The sequence below is a fragment of the Miniopterus schreibersii genome (genome assembly GCF_964146895.1).
Source record: "Miniopterus schreibersii genome assembly, chromosome: 13".
Classification (NCBI taxonomy): domain Eukaryota; kingdom Metazoa; phylum Chordata; class Mammalia; order Chiroptera; family Miniopteridae; genus Miniopterus; species Miniopterus schreibersii.
In genome coordinates this window covers 18,630,205-18,651,937 of record NC_138113.1, presented here as the reverse complement: position 1 = coordinate 18,651,937, position 21,733 = coordinate 18,630,205, and the positions used below count along the sequence as shown (strand labels likewise).

At 45.8% G+C, this 21,733-nt stretch overlaps 2 protein-coding genes across 4 annotated transcripts in view; one reads left to right on the top strand and one right to left on the bottom strand.

Moving 5' to 3' along the window:
• The window catches only part of THUMPD2 (THUMP domain 2 tRNA and snRNA guanosine methyltransferase), a 37,620-nt gene extending 25,307 nt beyond the window's left edge, over window positions 1-12,313 (top strand). The window contains exons 10-11 of one of the 3 annotated variants that reach the window (XR_014000221.1): window positions 1,977-2,312; window positions 12,233-12,313. The gene's annotated coding sequence lies outside the window, so the exon portion shown is untranslated. Of the gene's footprint in view, window positions 1-1,976; window positions 2,313-4,368; window positions 4,878-7,140; window positions 7,381-12,232 lie in introns of those variants that run through there. The other 2 variants (XR_014000222.1, XR_014000223.1) reach the window with 2 other exon arrangements.
• TMEM178A (transmembrane protein 178A) overlaps window positions 12,088-21,733 on the bottom strand; it is a 43,730-nt gene continuing 34,084 nt past the window's right edge. The window contains exon 4 of the mRNA XM_081157275.1: window positions 12,088-13,050. Coding sequence (XP_081013401.1) covers window positions 12,809-13,050 — 242 coding nt within the window. The 3' untranslated portion in view covers window positions 12,088-12,808. The remainder of the gene's footprint in view (window positions 13,051-21,733) is intronic.

Genomic DNA, 21,733 nt, shown 5'->3' with positions numbered 1-21,733 from the left:
CATGTGCCCGAGGGTCCTGATGAGACGCTGGAGCAGTCAGCACCGTATCCTGCGAGGTGCCTCCTGCCTGCCTCAGTGCTACCCTCCTGCGTGACCATTGTCCCAAGGGGAATTCCCAGTGAGCAGTTTGCCAAGGAGGAAAAAAGTCAGACCTGATTTACAGGTAGCTCTGCAAGTTTGGCTGGAATTTGACAGCTGAGGCATTTCTAGCCCACTGGGCCCGAGGGCCATGGGGAAATGTAATCTCCCAGGGGAGCAGAACTGAGAGTGGTCTACACTGTACACTTTGCCTGAAGGAGAAAAGGCCTGAGAGGCGGATGCTCACCATGTTGTGGGCACTGTCTACCAGTTTGAAAGGATGGTCAGCAACATGAAAGGATGTCCGAGGAAGAGGAATGTGGGTGGACATCTCAGAACAGGCCCCAGCATGGAAGGACATCTGTGTCCCACTATAATCATCAAGGGTTCCCACAGTGGAGGGGATCTCAGCATGCAGGTGAAGACTACCTTCCCTGTGTCTTCCCTTTCCCCAGCCCCCCTCGCTCAGTGGCCTCATGAACAAAGTGACCATGGCTTCAGGAACAGAGATAAGACATTGGCCCAGTAAGGACTTCTCCTCACCAAGGCTGGTTAACTTTCAGCAGCAGTAACTAACTCTGAGACTTGTTATAATACTGCATCCAGGAGGGGGATTACAGTGGAGACCCTTCCCCTGTGGAGAGAGCAATGATTTGTCCTCACTGGAAAACTGACTCTCTCTGGTTTGGGATTCTCCAGGCCAACAGCACCTTTCATGGACTTACCCAATTGCCTTATTACTATCATTAAATTTCCACGCAACAGTCCTCCTCACCAGAGTTCACCTACAGTGATGTGAGTGAGGCCTATGCTCATGTGATTTCTAGGCTTACCATGTACCCCATCACCTGGAACAGAAGCCCTTGTTCATGGTCTTCAGCCCATTGGACACTCCATTATTGGTCCAGCCTAGAGAAAATTCCTTGAGAGGGTGAGATGCCTCCCTGCAGGATGCTAGGTGTGCTATGAGCCAGTGACCAATAGATAGTACTTTCTCCCAAAGTCAGAATAAAGGGCCAACAGGTGGAAGTGGGAGGGGTACCTGTTACCATATCACCTGTTACCAGATCACCTCTAATTAAGCAGGCACCATAATGGAATCCCCTTTCTGGAAGGGTGACAGCCGAAGCAGCTGGCCTCAGGTCTGCAGGGACACAGAGCAGCATTCAGGGCCCGACATCAACAGTGGAGGCTGTGGTCTGGGTTTACAGCCTACGCCACTGATGGATCAATGATCAGAGGCTGCAACGGACCATTGGGACAACAGGCCTGTCATAAGGTTTGGATGGTGTTCCTGGTTGGATAGGCACCCAGGCGTATTTTCTGGCCTTCTTGAACATCTTAACATATTTTTTAATAAACCCCCTTTTTGCTAAACTACCTGGCATAGATTCTGTGGATTATAACTGGGCACCCTGTCCCACACACCTGTCTCATGCTCAGCAGAGTGCCCCATGCTTTACATTTTCCCTTCTGTCTTGGTTGCCAGGTTTCAGTTTTATATTCTTTGCTGCCTCCTCCAAAGCACTTTTAATGTTGTGGCCTCTCAAAGACTTTGAACAATACAGTGTGTGTTTCTTCACTCTGGGTCTAAGCCTTACTTATATCTTTAGGAGGGAAAATATGTATGGGGTAGACACCTTTGTGTATGTGAACAAGAGGCAGCAAATGGCAGGTAGAAAAATGTGTTTCTTCATTGGCTTGAATGACAGTGGTGGAGATAAGAGGCAGTGGTTCTGATTCTCTTAGTGTGTCTCACAGAATTAAATCATGGTTTCAGTATCTGCTGGAATATCTAATATCAAATGCATAAGACAAAAAAGCTTTTGGACAATTTTCTGAAATTTAAGGATACCTTATAGTTGGAGTAATTTATACTATTTTTTCCCTTGGCACAGGGTGAGGCACACAAGAACAATGAATATTTCTCGAGCTACATTAAACCGGCTCCTGTTAGAAGGGAACCAATGCCTGTAGACCTGAGGACAGTGAACCAAAGGGACACTCAGAAGAAAGTCACACAAGAGACAGCTGTCAGGAGAGATGCCTACTTTCCCCGTTGCCTAGAAAGCTAAGTCTCATCAGGGATTCAAAATACATTGATTTTAAAGAGGAACCACCCAGAGACTACATAAATATAATTGTTCAAGGAGCTATGCAAGAAAGCCTTTGGGCTAAAACTAGGTGAGATGCAAGGTCTTCAGAAAGATATCCTGGTAACTGAGAAATCTCAGGTGAGTCTTTTTGTGCATATTATACAAATACTATTTTCCCCTAGCATTTGTAGCCTTTTCAATTCTCTTATCCTTTCACTCCTTCATTGACTCTTCATTCATTCAGCTATCAGGCATTTACTGAGTACTTGCTATGCATCAGGCTCTGGGGATGCCCCTTGGTAAAATGATGCCACCAGAAATGCCCCTGTGCTGGCTTTCTAGGAAGAGAGGAAAGCAGGGATGGGAGGGCACCAGCCACAAGTCCAAGTTTATGAGAGATGGGATTATTTCTGACCTCTGGTAATGGAGGGATGAAACCATGCCCTAAAATAGCTTGACAGAGAAAGAGGAACTGAGCCCAGGAAAATATTTGAGAATAAAAAGTAAGGGACATTTGGGAGTTTAAAGAAACAACTGAAAACTTGCCTAGGTACGTGAAAAGCTCAGCTTTAAATCAGACAGGCTCATTCAAGAGAATCAGGAGATTGGAAGTGTAATTTTGCCACCTGAGTGCCACAGTCATATAATATTGTCAGTTTTCATCAAGTTCCTTCAGCAGGAACTGCCTTCTCAAAGGTGTGACAAATGAGAGCGATTACTCCAGGTCCCCTCCCTGCCTGCCCCACTGTCTCTTATACTTTATTTCTACCGGTTAGTGATCATCCCTTTAGCTGCCCTTTTGTGGCTCCTGCCCTTGAGATGTCTACACTGTTGGATTTGAGTTCACCTTGGAAGAATGTGCATATTAACCATGTATTCTGTCAAGGGGCCCAAACACCCAGCCCTGGTCTCTGGGTATTAGCATGGGAACCAGGGAAAAGTAATTCACTGGGCCAGGGGTTTTTAGTTATTGTTTTTCTGTAAGTCATATTATATCTCTCTCCTGCTCAAAACCCTCCAATCACTTTCCATTTTACTCAGAATAAAACTCGAAGTCTTGATCCAGCCCTTGATCCCCCCTCCAATTACCTCTCTGACACTCTGCCTTTCATTCCGCCCCCTTGCTGACCCTGAAACATGCAGAGCTCAGTCCCATCTCAGGCCTTTGTCCTTGCTGTCTCCCTTCCCCCAGGCGTTTTTCCACATGCCTGCGTTGCTCGGGCTCTCTGCTCAAATGTCCCCATATGAGCAAGACCATCCCTGGCCTCCCAAGCTAAACGAGCCACCCTTCACGCCCCGTCCTCCTAGAGGTCTCCGTCATCATCGGGAAAGCACCTATCAGCACCGCAGATGTTTGCTCATTGCCTGTCTCTCTGCATTACAGTGACCGCTCTTGAGGAGAGTGGCCCTGTTGCTTTGCTCACTGCTTGTCCCCTGCACCGGGGCTAGTCTCTGGCATATCCTAGGTGCTCAGTGCAGAGCAGATAAACAAATGACCACATGCAGGTTACCTGCCAGCCAAGGGAACAGAGCCAGAGTCCCAGGATGCTAGACCGAGCTCCCTCTCGTTTTGACCAGATTTATGCATTTCCAGTGTCAAAAGGAAAAAGGAAAACATCTCCAACTGTTATTCCCTGGAGGAAGCTTTCTTTTTCCTTCTTCCCTTTGTGACATGGGGACATACGGAACCACACAGCGGAGAACCAGGCTCAGCCGTTAGTAGGTAAAAGCTTGACATTTTCTGTGACACCCTCCGTGATTATGTGGGCGTATCACAGACCCACCGGCTGATTGCTTTAAAAAGTAACAAAATTGTACTAAATTTCATCTTAACCCGTTGCATTCTTTGCTCATCTGGCTTCCTGCAGCAACTGGTTTCTTTGACAAGTTTGTGATAAGGGAGCCCGTGGTCCCACTCCACCTGGCCCCACGTGGCCCATCTGGCCCACCTGGCCCCACCTGGCCCCACCTGGCCCCACCTGGCCCCACCTGGCCCTCTGCCCCGAGCCTCCTCCTTCCAGCTCACCCTTTCTTCCCACACCTTCGCTCCAGTTTTCTTAAAAACCATCCCCCACTCTTGTGAACACCCTTTAAACTGTTATTTTATTTGGAAAAATCTTTAAGAACTGGCTCATTCTTTAAGTCAATACTGCATTAATCACGTGTTTTATCTCCCCCGGCTTACCTTTCACAGTTGGTTTAGTTTCAATCCCCGAGTTCATTTTATGTGAGAGACATGTTGGCACGAGAGTGATTTACTGTGGTCGCAGCTGAGGCAGATGACGCAGGGCTGCCGCTCCCTCGACGCATTTGCAGGAATACAGACACCTACTGGGTTATGTCGACCTCGAACCCTGGTTCGCTCATGTGCAGGGGAGTCGGACACCTTGCTAGAGACCTTGGTTAATGCTCTGCCTGTGTCCTCCATTGTCAACAGGGATGACAGTCAGAGCCTTCAGATACCTCCCTGTCTTTAGGCTTAGTTTTGTTTTGTTCTTAAGTCACCGCATAGCAACCCACCTCTCAAAGAGAAGATACGAAATGAAGGACTCCCTTTGATGCGCAATAAAAAACTGGGAAGATGCCCTTGCACGGACTCAATGTTGGATGGCTTGATGACATTGTTTGTGTAATTTACACGCTGTTTTTTAAAATTAGCTCATGTTCAGTTTGGAGAAAGAAAATAAAAAGTTTATAGAAGTGTTCAAAGTATTTCGTGGGCTTTTAAATGTAGGGTGATTGCCAGCGTCCCTGGCACACACATTAGCTCGTGATTGTCTCCAGAGATTAGGAAGAGATGGCTGACTTTCAGCGCCACGCATCAAGACAGTCACAAAACAGAGACTAAAATCCACAAGTCTCTCAGTTCTCATCCTCTCACCACAAAGTGATCTAGCCTCCTTTGTTGAATAATTGCTTTCATTTAATAATTTTTTTAAAGCTATTGGGAAAGCTTTCACAGGACAAAGTAAGGAAGACCTACCCACTTAACTATTAATCTTTGAGCAGCCCTGGTGACAGGGGAATTTCTTAAATGCTCTGGAGGGGGAGTGCCAAGAAGTTAATTAAAATTGCTGTCATACCTTTAGGCTACTGCAGAGCACAGGTCTCCTGAAGGTCAGTCTCGTAAGGAGAGGTTCTGTGCTTATAAAAACAGGCCTGGCGTTCTTCACGGACTTCCAAAGGGCGGTGTGTACTCCGGTGTAGAAACACAACAGCTTTCATTAAAAACTGCCGAGCAGTCACTTCCAAGGGAACCAGGAAAAACAAAGAGGAATGTGAAGCTATCTAGATGTATAAAAGTTTGAGCTCAGATATTGTTTCAAAATGTGCTATTGGTATTTTTACTGGGTCTCGAGTAAGTGATCCATATCTTTTACCTGAGAAAGTGAAGTGGAAAGAGTAACGACAGAGTGAACAGGCCAAAATCCAAGCCTTGGCTGTGCCACTTAGTACCTTCAGGAAGATTCCTTAACCTCTATGGGCCTTATTTCTCCATCTGTAAAGTAGGGGTGTGTGTAAAGGGCATGGCTTGAAATAGCCACGGAGAAAACACCGAGTCAGTCCCTTTGGCTTCTCATCAATGCGGAGGGACAGAACCGGAGAGAACTTGAGAATCAGAGCTTTCTTTTCCACCTACTTATGTCTAATCTTCACAAGATGAAGGAGACCTAGGAATCGACAGGAATGGGATGCCAGCACCATCCTCTTAGAATCAAGTGCTTTTAAAAGAGAGAGGTGGGTGTTATTTGTGTGTTTTGAGCACCCAATGGAGCCGAGAACTAACTTGGAAAACAACCAAGGCTTAGGGAGAAATGAAAAGACCTTACCAATTAATGCAGGTCTCTGGATTCCTTTTGCATTATGTTGAACAGCTTCGGCAGGTGTGATGTGATGTGAATTACCTGTGAGGAGTGAGTCTGCAGCCCACTGAAGCCACAGCTGAGTGAAGTTTAGTTCAGGCATGGCCAAGTTTCTAAAGCAAGTATTTGTGCGCTCATCACAGTCAATTGACAGGCAAAGCCTCGGGGATAAAAATAAAAGATGTTTTATGATTCAAGGACTAAGTGTCCTGAGCTTGACATCTGGTTGTGACTGTGAGGGTCCTATTGTGTTCTGGGAGCACAGTGAGTCCCAGCCCTTCTAGTCAGGATCTAGCAGAGCCTCCATGGGCCCTTGCTATAGGCTTCGAGGCTTGGTGCACTTTCCAGAATTCCCAGAGGACATCATTCCACACTTATGCAGATAGTGAGGGAATTTAGCTCTAAGTTCCTGTGTAGATTTAGAACATTTCCTAAAGAGCCTGTGGGGACAGTTCCTGCATCCTCACAACCCACACTCACTGTGGTGGCATCATCAGAGTCTTGGCCACCCAAGATGAGCAGATCATAAGGCAAGTGGTCTGTACATTTTGTGAACGTTGGCAACGCCAGCCCTAAGGCGTGGTTGGGGCTTACTGAAAGCAGGCCAATAGTCTATGAGGTGGGATTTAAGCTGGGGGTGGCCAGTGTGTGACATCTGCCTTTCCAGTTCACTCAAAATCACTACTTCCTTTCCCCCCATGCCTGGACTAAAATCTTCCCAGTCACCAGTAATTCACCAAGTTCACATTCAGACCGAATCCTATTTGCCAGCCCAGTAGAGGCAGCTTCTGGAGGGCAGCTAGAAACCAACGAGGGTGAGGCTGGCAGTTGGCAAAGTTAGAGAGGAGTACTGGGGTCACTGGACCGCATTGTCAACTACAGCTTTTCAGCCCTGAGCCGACTTGTGGAAGGCAGTTAGGCGTGAGCTGAGCAAGGACTATGGGCCAGGTATAGAAGGTCACCAGGGCAGAAAAGGACAATTGTAGAGTCGGACCTTGCCCCCAGAGTCACCTTTCCTCTGCTAGCATAACACTTGTCATGCGGTTTGGACCCCCTGACCTTTCCTCCCTAGAGATAACATGTAGGCCTCAGTTGTATTTCAGCTCCAGGCCCAGAAGAGCAACAAAACCAGACCAGTGACCCCATGGCTAACCTCAGGACCAGCTGCAATGGATAATGACCCCCTGCCCTGGCGCCGACCAATCAATCGGTGGAGACCTAGACCCTGAAATGACACACCTGGAAAACTGCTGAATATTCTATTGAGATCTCCCCCTGGGGCCTCCCCTAAAATCTCCACCCTTAAAAGCCTGAGGACAGGCCACCCTTTCCTTCACCCCTTCCCCCAGGCCTGTTACCTTTAGCTTCCTCAGTCCCAAGTTCCAAGGGCCCTTCCTCTTCCTCTATAACTTGTTTCCTAAGCCCATTTTTTCTATAAATTACTTCTTCTACCTCTGTGATTTTACAAATGTTCTCTTATAGTTGAGTCTGGACTCTGAATTTTCCTAGGCAGAACTCAAGTATCTAAGGCTCCTGAACCTAGGTCCAGTCTGACCCCACCCATCTAATCACCCAGCACTGTTCTGCCGCCTACAACACCCTCAGTAAAGGATAAATGTCATCCTATGTGATGCTGGATTTACAATGAAACTTAGTATTTCTTTCCTTTCATTTTTTCAAGTTATCCCCTCTCTTATACAAGAACCATAATTGCCTTAGTAAATAACCGAACTCTAAAAATTGCTTAGTTGTCATTCCTAACAACGCCCCTACCCTTCCCCCCACCCCTCCATCTAATTTACCAGCAGTTCCTGTCGATTCCATCTCGAAAATACATCTGCCTGCTTCTCCCCATCTTTCTCTCACCTTCTTGGTCCCAGCCACAGCTGTGTTGTCTGGATTTCTGTGACACCTCTGTTAGGTAGGAAGTTAGACGTGAGCGGCTGGGGTGGGAATGCCTGGGGGTCCTGAACAGGGTTCGGACCAACGTTGCCTTCAGACCACCCCTCTGTGGGCGTCCCAGCAGCCAGGTTCAGAACCAGCCAGTTCCAGGTGCCAACTCAGAGGAGCACAACCTGACCTCTGTGGGACCTTGCTAGCGCCCTGGGCTAATTATAATAAAATTTGCATTGCGGTTTTCTCTCACACGTGGGCTTTTCTGTATGTATTATAGGAAAGGGCATGTGCAGACGAAATAGTTATCAACCCTTTTCTGTCAATCCATCTTGAATGCAAATGAGTCTCCACCCAGAAAAATCCCTCATTTGAACCATATAACCCAGGAGTTCGAGGCCATTGTCTCTCTCAACTGGTCCGCTCCTGGCTTGGAGTGTATTTTCAAAAGATCCCACTTTGCCTTGCTTTCACTTTCATTGACCTTAAAATCTTTTCCGACTCAACAAGAAGAACCAAGGTCCCAGCTGGTAACCGTTCCTCCTACCTGGCTTCTTCACCTCCATTCTTGGCTTCTTCCAGGGCACTCTCCACCCGGTGTAGCCCTGATATTCTGAAAGTGGAAATCGGATCATTGCTTCTGTAAACACTCACTGCTTTCCTCTGCCAGAATAAAGCCAGCTTTCTTACAGCAGTCAGCTAGGCTCAGCCTATCGTGGCAATGCCACCTGCTCCACTGCCCCCGCTCTCTCCAGCCCCATGGTCTCAGCTTCTGTCTGCAGAGAGGTACCTGAGGGTGACCCATGAGTAGCCCAAGGCCTTACACATAGCAGGAAGTATCTTACAACACTTACATGCTGATGGGGGAGGAAATAGGCAATAAAGACAGAAAATTATCTTATTTTATAGCCAACTAATTTGTTTTCCTCTGTGGAAGCTTCAAGAAGGCATATTCTAATAAGGTTTTAGAACAATTAGAAATCTTGCTTTGAAGGCTGGAAAATATAGGTTGCATATAGAGAGGAAATATATTGGCTAGCCAGGTTCCCGGGGTGCAATGGGTGCCCTGAGCATCTTCAAGCATTGGCGGGTGCCCTGCAGCAAGGAGAACTTCCTCTCTTTCTGGTCAAAGCACGGGTCGGGAGAATTTCAAAGAATTCAATTTAAATGGGTTCTTGGTCAGTATAGCTTTTTGCATTTAAAGGAAGTCATTTTTGAAGCAGTCCTTTCAGAATTCCAATTAGAAATATAAAACATCCCCGAACATAAATGGGAAAGCTTTCAATTGAGGTGTAAAACCATACTGGGGTTACTAACTTAATGCTGTTTTGAGCCATCAAATAAATGTTCCATAGTGCTTAGTTCATAACACATCTCAAGTTATATCTGGATTAGTTTGGGTTAACAGCCCTTTTAATTATTCCAATGAAGCTTACTTGCTTACCAAGCTATATTCTCATCCCATGTATCTTATTTTACTACAGTATATATTTTTTACGGGCTCCCTACAATTGGTGCTAAGGGAGTGAGTTCTGCCCAGGAAAGATGAGAGTTTATCTTTGTGACTCTGACTTCATGCCTTTTGTTCCACAAAGATGCCTGGGCACCTACTGTTTGCCAGGGCTGAGCACCCGAGACAGTATATGAACAAGGGTTTCCACCTCACGAGGGTCTTTGATCTAGTTTGGGGTGAACAGGTGATTAGGATGCAGTGTAACTGGTCAGGAACCCTAGGGGAGGTCTTGGGAGGGTTTCAGCAGAATATTCATCAGTTTTCCAGGCGTGTTTTTTAATAATATGCTGATGTACCAAAATGAGTGTATAGAGGGACCGGGGTCATTTCTGATCAGCTTCGCCTCTGCCTTGGATTTGTTTGGTTCTAATTGCTTGTTATTGTTGTTACCCCCCCCCCCCAATCTTTATAGTCCTTGGGTTTGGCTGGCACTCATGGCACTAATTGGGTCTCTGTTATCTATCTCCCTGACCAGGGTGATTTAAGCTATTTACTCTGCTTGGGGAGGAGAGATGCAAATGATTTGCTCTCAAGTGTCCTTGGTTTAGGGAAGATCAGATCTTACGATTTACTAGCTGGCTGTAAATTGCTTGACTTATTTGGCCCTATTTGTCTGTCTGTCTCAGTTTCCCTTTTCCTACTTGTCAAAAATTATCCTGCCTCACTGATACCTTTAGGGAACGTGAGGCCCAGCTAATCACTCGGTTGCCGCCCTTTTCTCCTTCCAGTCCCTGGGATGCCCTTGAGCTCTGCTAGCCCACCAAGTCAGTCCTCTGGCCTGCCCTCCCTCCTGGGCCCACTGCATCCTCACTGCAATGAGCTCGGCTACCTCTGCTTTCGGCCCCGCAAAAAACACACAAACCCTCGAGACAAAGAAATGCACTCTGGGTGCAGGCATGCACCTGGAGGCGGGACAGAGCGAACAGAAGGAGAAAAACAAATTGTCTCAATAAATTATTCTGCCCCACGCAGGACTCATGCAGCCATTTCAATCGTCTTCATTCACAAGCCAGTTAAGGAAATAACCCTAAGAGAAGCCCAAGGACCGGGGGCCAAACGCTAGACTCTGGCAACACTTCCCTGACTGTAAATAGCCAGCCGGGAGCCTCGCTCCCCGCTCCGAGCTCCGTGGGGCTGGGAGGCTGCGGGCTCTGTTCTTGCCAGCGCACGTTTGAATCTTAACTGAGCTTTTCCCCCTTCTGGGCATATCTTTCTGGTGCGTGAACCCTTCAACCTTCTGTCCCTCCAAGCTTTCTTCCATTCTCACCCCAAGCCCCTAGGAGGCTTCTCAGAAACTTCAAAAGTCAGTCACTCAGACGCTGCTTTGGTGGTTGGAATATAAATGTTCCAGAGTCTCACATCTTCTACGGGGATCTGTAAAGAAGACTTCAAAGAAACGGCACTCCTGCTTTGAGAATTTCCCACATAGGCAATAAATAAAAATAATTGCCGCTTGCTGTGGATCTCTGATCTCATCCGGAGGGCCGGGTTTATTCAACAGGCCTGAAAGATTGCCTGGGGTCACACCCACAGGCCTCGGCGAGCTCGTGTGGCCTGCGGGTCACCTAAACCCTTCCAAAGGCTTGCCTCGAGTTATGTGGACGCTGTCACTTCAAACCGGGCTTTATTTGTCAGGGGAGGAGGGTAGACTATCATTAATTATCCTTTTATGAGCACCAAGTCAGGTTTCATACGAAAGAAAAATGTATCTTTCTTGAAATTAAAATCCGAAAGTGTCTTACTTCTGGATATGGCATTTTCTCCTATTTTAAAGAGCATTTTTATCACTCGTTGTGTATAGAACAGGGGATAATGCTGGAGTTAAGAGGAAAAGCTTAGCAGTGAGCTAGTGCCCGCCCTTCCACTTAAAGATAAGGAAACACAATGGAAGTATTGAAATGTTTGTCCTACATCCACACGTAGGGAAAGGACTGAGGGGGAAATGAAGCTAGCTTTCTGAGTCTGATCCTCAGCTTCCTTGTTAGGGAGGTGGGATGACAGTGCTTGTACCTACCTCGGCGATGAGAGGAATAAATGAAGTTATACCTGTTAAAACATAGCCCAGTTACTGGCACACAGTAAGAGCTAAATAAACGTTAACTGCCAAGGGAGGAACTGCAGCTGTGGCCCAACACCCTGGCGCAGTCCCAGCTGCCTGTCAGAGTTACCTGGATGTCTCTTCCATAATGCTCAAGCCCAGGCCCAGCTGCGGACACTGAGGCAACTGGGGGCCTGGGCTCCAGTTTAGGTGAGGTTGGGGAAATGGGGTACAGAGGATTCCGATGGGCAGCCGAGGTTGAAACCCACTGCCTAGGTGGTCCAGGGAGAAAGGCAGAGAGATCTTGTGTCCTCGAGACTGGCTAAATACCGGGCAGATGGTAAAGGAGACGAGGCAGGGGGAGGGGGCGGGGAGAGAGAGGAAAATGTAAACTACGATGGGAAGGTTTAAAAAGAAAAAAACGACATCTTTTTTCCATAGCAAGTGTGTGGTTGCTACATCCAACAGATATAATAATGGCCAACCTAATGGAAATGGAGCAATTAGTAAGGCTTAATCACAGTCTCATTAAAACAAGGTTCTCAGCTGTCCGCGTGGCTGGGAAACCGGCTGCACAGCAGAAAGACAGGAAAACACACCCAGACTAACAAGGGGGCAGTCGTTTAATGCAGAAATCCAGTTAACGTAAAGGGACAGAGGGGACAACAGATGGGACCTCAAACAATACTGCATAGTGTCACGGATTAGCTCTTACACCGTGAATCTGTTTTCCTTCTGGTTTTGATTCCAGTACAAAGACGGAGGAGAGACTTCAATTAAAAAATAAATAAGGCAACAGAAGAAGAACCTTCCTGTGACAAGGAACATCCACAGACACACACATCTGGTGCTGACACAAGACGCCATTAGGACAAGTTCTGAAGATGCTGTATTAAAACTGGACAAGCATGGTTCAATGACAAGAAAATCATACCTGCTTTGTTATGAATCCTTTTGCAAATAGAAATGACTCAGGTAATTGTTATATACAAACTTTCTGAAATAAATGGCAATCATACAAAGTTTTCCACTGCAATCTCCTCGTTTTCTAAAACCTAGAAATGTTCCATGGCACTGCTCCCTAGTTCTCACAGTCGAAGCATAAATAGTCATTAAAGCACTTGAATCCACAGTAGTCTTGTCCTTAGAAAGGTATGGAGGTTTCGCATGATTTACATCAGTCATCGGAAAGGGCTGGCAGGCAACAGGCTGGAATGTGAAAGACCGCTTTGTGCTTGGGATCCTGCTGCGAACTCCGCTGCGTCCCCCCAGGACTCGTGGCACTGTGGGTGGACGGGCCACCGAGCAGTGAGCTGGAGGGCGACACTCATACCGTGGAGTCCCTGCCAGACTTTAGCTGTGCGATCTTGGTCCGGCTAATAAATGGGTAAGCGATGCAGAGACCTCCGGCCGCCACAATGAAGCCTAAGCTGCACCAGGCGCAGAAGATGGACCAGCTGTAGCCGTGCTCCACGTCGTCGGGCAGGCTGTAGAGGAGCCTCGGGAGGCGGTGCAGGTCGTAGGAGATGCTGGCGGCGTACGTGCAGAGGGAGATGGTGCAAAATATTCCTATAAATCAGGCAAAGGGAACGGGATGGTCAGTTCCGGTGGGCCTGCTACGGACACGGCAAATGCCAGGCGGGCCTTGGTGAAAATCAGAACGACCGATGAGGCGATCACGCCAAATTCACAAAGGATTTATAAATTTTTATAATTGAATCACATCACTCAACAAAGACTGGCCAAACCTTTATGTGCCAGACCGCGGACTAGGCATTGGAGACACAGCCGTGGGGAACACGGGGAGACTCTAACTTGAATTACTCAGAATTCTCTTGCTTGGATGGCGTGTATATTTAAATTTTTTATTAAAAACAATTTAATAAAAATTATAATTATTTTTAAAGACAAAACTCTTCTATAACCACTCAAACCTAATGTAAAAGTCTTCGTTTCCTTTTGTTCTATACCTGATTGGACCATTCTTACACAGTTGCAGTCATCATAAGAAGTCTGTTTCCTTTTTCAATTACCATCAGTATTAGTTCTTGTTGCCTGTAAATAATATTTTAAATGAATTTTTACAAGTGCTAAATCGTTTTTAAAGCCAAGGAGCCTGGCATATACTAGGGCCTCAATAAATCTCGTGGGGTTTTGTTGTTGTTTTAATGAATGAATAAAAGCTTTTAAATAATTTAAATTAAATCCAGGAAGTTGGACATGCTGTAAAAATAGCTGAGGAAGATCATATATTTCAACCATGCAGAATGCAGGCAACTTGGGTGATATAAATGGACAGACCCGAAATTTTACTTTTTTATACCAACACATGTATATATAATTGTCCTGCCACTAAAATCGGGACTCTGATAAAAATCCCCCAAACACCAGCTTTTTAGTGTTCAAGTGATGCTCCACGGATGCAGATGTTCCTATTCCACCACAATCGCCCCAAGAATGCTCCTTTGGGTGGGCAGGGGATCAGAATGAGGCCGCTGCTGAGCTGAAGATGGGTCATGAAAACAGAACCTGGTCCCCAGTGACATGGGGATGCCCAGTTCTGGTCCGAGGCCTACACATCTCTTCTTCAGTCTCTGGTTTATCCCTGTGTACAGTGGAGGTCGCACCTATTTGCTGGAGAATTGTTTTGGTGACCTTAGGGATCTATGTAGCCTCTCCATAGGAAACAGACACACAGATTTGGGAACAAAGATACTGCCCCCTTTTTTTAATAGAGCTTTGGGGATCAGAAACACTTCCAAAAAAACAAACTCAGAGCAGGAACAATTGGAAAGAAATAAAGATCACCTGAATGCAATTTTCTAAACGCTGGAATTCTGCCTCCACTCAAGTCAGAGCACACTGCCTGAATCCTTTGCCAAATGTTCATTTAGAAAAGAAATGTTTTAAATTAAAAGGATGCTTGATCTGAGATAATTTGATATTTCCTACTCTGCCTAATTCTGTTTTAAAACTCTAAAGTGATTGCTTTTTTACAAAGGATAAAATCTTGTCTTCTGAGTCCTTGCTCCAGAATATAATGGCAAACACATCACTTTGCGTTCTCCAAAGAAAGATCATCATCGAAATAATTCTTTCACAAAGGAATGAGCCAGGCAAAAAAAAAGAAGACTCCTCTGCTCTTTTCAAATCTTGTGAGGAGCAAATGCTCTTACATCTACATGAATGTTTCACTGGCACCAAAACAAAGACAGTGTTTATATATAACAATTCTAGAAATAGAACAGTAAGGCAGTTAGAAAAAAATTGATCTTCGGAGTATCAACAGGTACAATATAATAGAAAAGTGACCTGTTCGCAGGAAAAGCAACTCCATTCTGCATTTAACTGTCTGCACCCAGCTGAATGCCTAAAAGCAAGGCTTTTTACAAGTAATGTGGTTTTAATGACCTCTGAAAGCCTGAGTTCAAACTTGGACTTTTAAGCATCCTTTGATGTCCAAATGCATTAGGCTGAGATGCAGGAAATGCATATTCTGGTCCCCAGATCTACTACTGAGCACTGTGCAACCCTGACATTACCTAGCCTTGCTAAGCCTTAGTTTCACCTGGGGGTGGGGGGGGAAGGGAGGGCCACCTGGATACTGAAGTTCCTTACAGTGTCAAATTTCTGTGATTCGGCTATTCCAAAATATGGCGTAGAGCTAGAACAAGTCCCAAAAGTCCTAGTGAATCTAGTACCTAGTAATATGCAACTAAATAAAAAATAGATTGTCATAGATTTTTCTTCCCGTATATACTCCCTTTGATTTTGAACTAAACGTTGATTTTATTAGTGCCTCTCCCCTGCCAACTCCATAAAATTGCTTTTGGTGAAATGAGGTTTAGCGTAACACCTCCAGTCCACACTGAACAGAAAGGGGTGATAAACCATCTAACCTGCGGATTTAATAGAGGCTGGTTCTCTCTCCCCCAGGTGTCACGAGTGGCTGTGCTTGTCCTGGGCACTTGGTTTGTGCTTACTTCATGGACACGTGAATGATGTCACTAATAAAATGTCTTTCTTTGACCAAGTAGCCAGAAAGCTGAAACTAAACCAGTGGCCCACCATGAGCAAAAGTCGGGGGCTTTATAGGGTGATTTTTTGCTACTAAGCTCATCCTCGGATCCATCTTGCCTTGCCAACTTGATTGCTCATCTTGTTTTTATGACGTTATTTGCATTTATTTTATCAGAAAATATTATATGCATTTCTGCACCATTTAAGTTCTTTTTGGAATAGGGCACTCATCAAACCTTGATGGAAACGTGCTTTATTTCCTGAGGCCTTTCCTCACTCAGCTGAAAGTGGTAGAAAGGGTTACTATCAGCCCATAAATAAGCCCCTATTTGCCCTTCCCCTTCCCACAAATGCCCCCGAAGGCTGCTCTTTAGTGACATTTTTTCTCTCTCCAAGATGTCCTTGAAGTTGCTCTGAGTTAGAGGACAGCCAAGATTAACACAAGAGCGTATCTGAGAGTTCCTCCTTTCCAGAGGCCCACATCCCTAAAAGGTTCACAAATACAGTAATCCCTCGATTTTTCAGACCTCCGCTTAACGGACAAAATTTCCGGTCCGTATGTCCTATGTGAAAATGAACATCCTGTTAATTTTAAAATGCTTTTAACCAAGATTTGCTTGTAATTAAATTAACGGGTTATTTTTGTTCTTAAATCAGTTATTTTTAAGAAATTTTAACAAATAGGCTCTCTGTTGGAAAAAGCACTAGTAATTTCGCCAACATAAATGTTACATATCCACAACTATAGTCTACATATTAAAATCCGAGAGTCGCCGCCCCTAAATGCTTAGCACGCGAGCCCCCGCAGCTCCTGGTCGCTGCTTTGCTGTCCCGGGCATCTTCCCGCAGCAGCTTCGACACCTGCTGCCGCTGTCCACGCTCACTAAGCCCCGCACGCCCGCTGTGTGCGTTTGTTTCCTTGAGGTGACTGGTTAAATGAGTGCATTTACTAGACTATTCACTATAAATCTAAAATTACAGTATACATACAGAAAACTTTTCTGTGAAATTAAACTTTTCATACATACTTAATTTTAATTACACAAACCAAATGTGTCTACATCAGTAAAAACAGGTCAACTAATTTGTCAATATTTTAACATATGCATTGGGAAAGGCTACTTTATTATATAACAGACTTTTGGCTTTAACAGTCACCCCCTTGCCCAAATTAGTCCGTTATATCAAGGTTTTACTGTATATAGCTACCACAGCTATCATTTGTGGGATGGGCAGGGCCGTTCCTGATTATTACAAGGAAATGTGCTGAGAGTAGACAAAACATTGTTTCCCACGTTTCCAAAGCTTTTGTAAAAGAAGCCTTACCCATTCAAGATATTTTAGAAAGGTAAAAATAAAACCATCTAAATTCAAAGACACCAAGAAAAGGTGTTGTTTAAATGATGAAAAAACATCTTTGTCGTACCTGGATCACTAGTCTCAGGTCAACTTTTAGACCATGGAATTGCATTTTGGTTCCATACGCACATCTTACGGTGTTCGTGTGTCTTAGTCGGCTAGGGCTGCCATGACATACAGTGTTCGTGTGTCTTAGTCGGCTAGGGCTGCCATGACATACAGTGTTCGTGTGTCTTAGTCGGCTAGGGCTGCCATGACAAAGCACCACAGACCAGGTGGCCAAAACAACAGAAATACATTCTCTAATAATTCTGGAGGCTAGAGGTCTGAGATCAAGGTGTGGGCGGGGTTGGTTCCTTCTGAAGCCTCCCCCCTTGGCTCATAGATGGCATCTTCTCCCTGTGCCTCCCCACAGTCCTTCCTCTGTAACTTGTCCAAATTTCCTCTTATAAGGACCCAGACATATTGAATTAGGGCCCACCCTAATGACCTCATTCTAACTTAATTACCTTTTTAAAGACCCTAGCTCCAAAGACAGTCACATTCTGAGGTACTAGGGGTTAGATCTTCAACATATAAATTTTGAGGGCACACAATTCAGCCCATAACATTGTGTGTACATGCGTGTGTGTGTGCATATGTGTGTAGTCATGTGTGAAGTATATTTCTATCCCTTTTATAGGCCTAAGCAAGGTTTTACTATTTAAAATGTCATTCAGTCAGTTATTCAGAATTATTTATCAAGCATCTACAATGTCCCAGACCCAGTTCTGATTATCTTAGAGGTAGCTTAGTCGAATGAGTTCTTGTTGGTCACAGTTGATGTGATCAGGAACCCCAAGGGTTCTTTCCACTCCACTTTCTCCATGCTTCTCAGGGAAAGGCACCGGGGACCGCCCCGACTTCCTGTGCGTCCCACACGGAGTCTGTTATAGCTGAGCTCGTGGAATCAACAAAACCTGCTGAACAAACCCGAGTTCTGCAATACACCGAGTTCTTCCAACCTAAGAACCAGTTCCTCCCAAATTGCCTCATGTAGCTCTTCCCTGTATAGCAAGTTATTTTAAATAATGCTGCATTTTTGTCAGTAGCAATCTAGTCGATGCTGGGTATGGGCGGGGCAGGACAAGATAAGGTACCATCCCTGCATTCAAAAGCTCCAAACTGAATGGTCCTTCCTGAAAATCCATGAGGAGAGAGGTCAGCTCCTCCATTCTTCTCGTAGGCTTTTCCTGCCCTTTTGCTTCTCCCCTTACCCGCTGGGAGTTACCTGCGGCCACCAGGGATACCTTTCAGCCCAGCTGGTGGCACCCAGGGAGAGGGCTTCTTGAGTCCCGAGCTCAGGCCTGGCTATTGCTCATAGCATCTTCAAAGGGGTAAATAATTACTGGTTGTGAAAAGCCCTGTATGCTGCTACTTTTCTTATAAAATATTAAAAGAGTTTCTGCCAATATTCTTAATTAGAAAATACCATGATATCACAAAATTATGAGGCTGGAAGGGATATTTTCGGGTCGAGACAGAGAAAATGTATGCTTCCAGCCCAGATCATCAACCTAATTTCCTCCCCTAAAATCTTCGCGGTGCCTGTGGCCAGCTGGTGAGATGTAATTAGGGTAACTGGGCCCATTCTTTGGACCTTCTTCCTTTGATGTGTTTAAAAGGCTGAAAGAAGTGGGAGTTACTTCACCCTGGTTAGCCTGCTTGAGAAATAACATAACTGCAGTGCCCAAAGGCATAAACATTGACTTTTTTTTCCCACTCCTTCAAACAATGACCCATCATCCTGGTCTCGTTGCAATTCCAGAAAAAAATGCCTCACGCTACTTTTCACGCAGACTGAATGATTGGGCAGGAGGAATAGAGACAGACAAAACTTTACAACAAAAAATAGTAAATAAAAGATCCACGATCTGCAATTATTAAATCCCCCCCAACACCCACTCTTTCCCTGCAAGACTGCAGCAATCTCGTTTAAAGGCAAAGCCCGGCCTGATGGGACATAAGGCTATTTATAGTCCGCATCGATCCAGCTCGAGATCTGTTTTGCTGCCGACATGTTAATGTGTTTGATTACAGACCTTGCTGAATGTGTCAGATAATATATGCACCGTGTTGCCTTTCTGAAAGAAAACTAACATCCTGAATTCCAAAACATACCTGGCCGAAAGGGCTTCAGATAAGGCATTACGGACCTGTCGTTTAAAGTCATAATCAACGGGTAACCTAGGAAATACCAAACAGCCATTGCAGCCAAGTCTTTTTTTTTTTTTAATTCATTAGTCTTATTATTATTTGGCTACATTGAAGCAAAGCAAGGAGTAGCCGAGTAGCCCAACTTGGGTGTTCACTGCCCCTGAGCTTTGCTGGGGCAGCCTGGGCTCTTCTCTGCTTGATCTGCTGTAGTGACACTGGGGGGACAGCCCTGCAGTGGCTGCTCAGGCACAGCCGGTGCAGGTGAAGACCCAGTGGACAGCGAGACCCCCGTCAAGGGAGGCCCAAGCTTTACCCCACGTTTGAAATGCCCAGAATATTCAAAGATAATAAAGACCCTACATGAAGACACAAAAATTGTATGTAAAAATGTTGGAACTGAAATTGAAACACTCATAGAAACAGAGACCTGTCTGATGTTGCCACAGGGGAGGAGGGCTGGGGGACTGGGTGAAAAAGGTGAAGGGATTAAGACACAGAAACTGGGAGCTGCAAACTAGTCCTGGGGATGTAAAGTACAGCATAGGGAATATAGTCCATAATACTGTAATAGCTATGTGTGGGGCCAGGTGGGTACTGGAAATAGCACCGGGAACGCTCCGTAAGGTGTATGATTACCTAAGCCCTAGCTAGACACCTGAAGCTAACACAAAACAAGAGTATAAACTGTACCTGAAAAATTAAAAATGTTTGCATTGACTAAATTAAGCCTTTAAAATATTTCTATTTCTAACAAGTTACTATCACAGTCTCATGTCCACAGCTATGCGAAGGAACTCGGCGCTTCGCGCTGACGGACACGCCCGTTCGCAGCGCCTGAGCGCGGTGCCTCCAGCGCTGGGCAGCGTCTCACCCCATCCGCCCGAGGCCTCAGAGGGTAACCTCAGGGGACGTGACGTCGAAGGGCCCGGCCCTGGTGCTTCTGGAAGGCCCCTTGAGGCCCCAGACATGAGAAGGGGGCAGGGAAGAGGAGAGAGCCGGGCCCCCTGCTGCGCACTGCCGGGAGGCAGCCCTGTGTGCCACTGGGCGTGACAGGCCTGTCCCCGCGCAGGAGGCAGGAGAGGACCTCGGGGTCGGAGCGCTGAGGATCTCTCCTGAAGGCTGGCTAGTCAGTCCAGGTGGGGAAGGAAGATGCCAGCCCATCAGAAAGGGGCTAAGTTTAGCATCAAAAATCTGTGGGAGTGATGCTGACAAGGGCCGCTGAAGACACTTCTGCTTAATTAAAATCAATTCTCTTTTAACCCTCAGAGCTCTCCTTTCCTGCCGCTGCATGTGACCGTCCTACAGCTAATTTACCTCGGGCCGTGGATCGACGTAGTCATCTGGCTGTTTACAAAGATAACAAAGAGGCATTCGTAGCAGAAAAATAAAAACCGATCTCCTTAAATCCCACAGTAAGGGAGCAGATGAATACAGCACAGCGTATGCGCTCCAGGGGGGGACAAGCAGCTAGGAAACACTGAGCAGGGACAGCCTAGCGACCTGGGATGGCGACGGGAGGAGGCTAAGGGCAGGAAGCCCAGGAGACCAGTCCTTTCCAGGTGGTGATGGTCGCAAACACTTTTCTTTACTTTCTTTCTCTCTCTTTTTTTAATGAGGCAAACACATTGGCAAGAAAAGAAAAAGAATTAATCTAATTTTTCAGGTCGTGGGATCTGTAAGTGAATTTTCCCTCTATTCCAAAACTGTTGATGTTCTGTGTGGGGGTGTTTTTTTGGTGGTAATGGGTTTTTATTATTGTGGCTATTGTTTAGTTTGTTTTGGTTTTGTTTAACAGATACATAGGGGCTTTTGATGACAAAGCCTGAGGACCTCTGAGCTAGTCTTGCCCCAAGTTACAGTCAACATGTGGATCAGAAATAAGGGCTGAGCCAGCTCTGGAAACTTGGCTCCTAGCTCTCCTCTGAGTCAACCCAACACTGAACTCCTACCTTTCATTTAATACCAAACCAGCCCTTCAGCCTCCCAAGAAAAACTCACTAGGCCTGGCTTTTATGGCCCTGAGGTTTATTTAACTGCTAACAGTTGTTTTATGTACTAAGAGCATACTAAATTATTCGTGTATATTACCCATATTAAAAGTGTCCTTTAAAAACTGCAGGTATACCTTGGAGATATTGTGGGTTAGCCCCAGACCACCACCATAAAGTGATTGTCACAATAAAGTTAATCGTAATCTTTTTGCTGGTGGAGGGGTTTGCCTTCAATTTGTAAGAAACTCAGCACCTGTGAAGCTCAAGAAAGTGAAGGGCTCTAAACGAGGCACGCCTGGGCTACTATCGAGGCTGCTTGTCCACAGCTTCTCTCATTTTCCTGACCAGCGGATGTGATGTGGGCCTTCTCAGGGTTTTGGGGGGTGGGCGGTGTGAATCTGCATTTCTTTCATATATACGGGGACAAAAGTCAGGAAAATGGGGCTCAGCTTAAAAAGGGAGGGAAGAAAATGGGGAAGACTTTTACCGACCACTGAGTCCCAGCAGAGGCATAAAAAGTCCTCTGGGCAGCACGGACCTCTGATTCTTTGCTCTCCTAGCCACTCATTCTGTAATTTGGATTTTAAATGAATCCCTTAGGCAGGCACCAGACGACTGGTGTGGAGGGTTCAGATGCTCCTCCAAAGCTGCAGGAACTGGAATTTGAGCCCCCCGTGCTCTAGTCC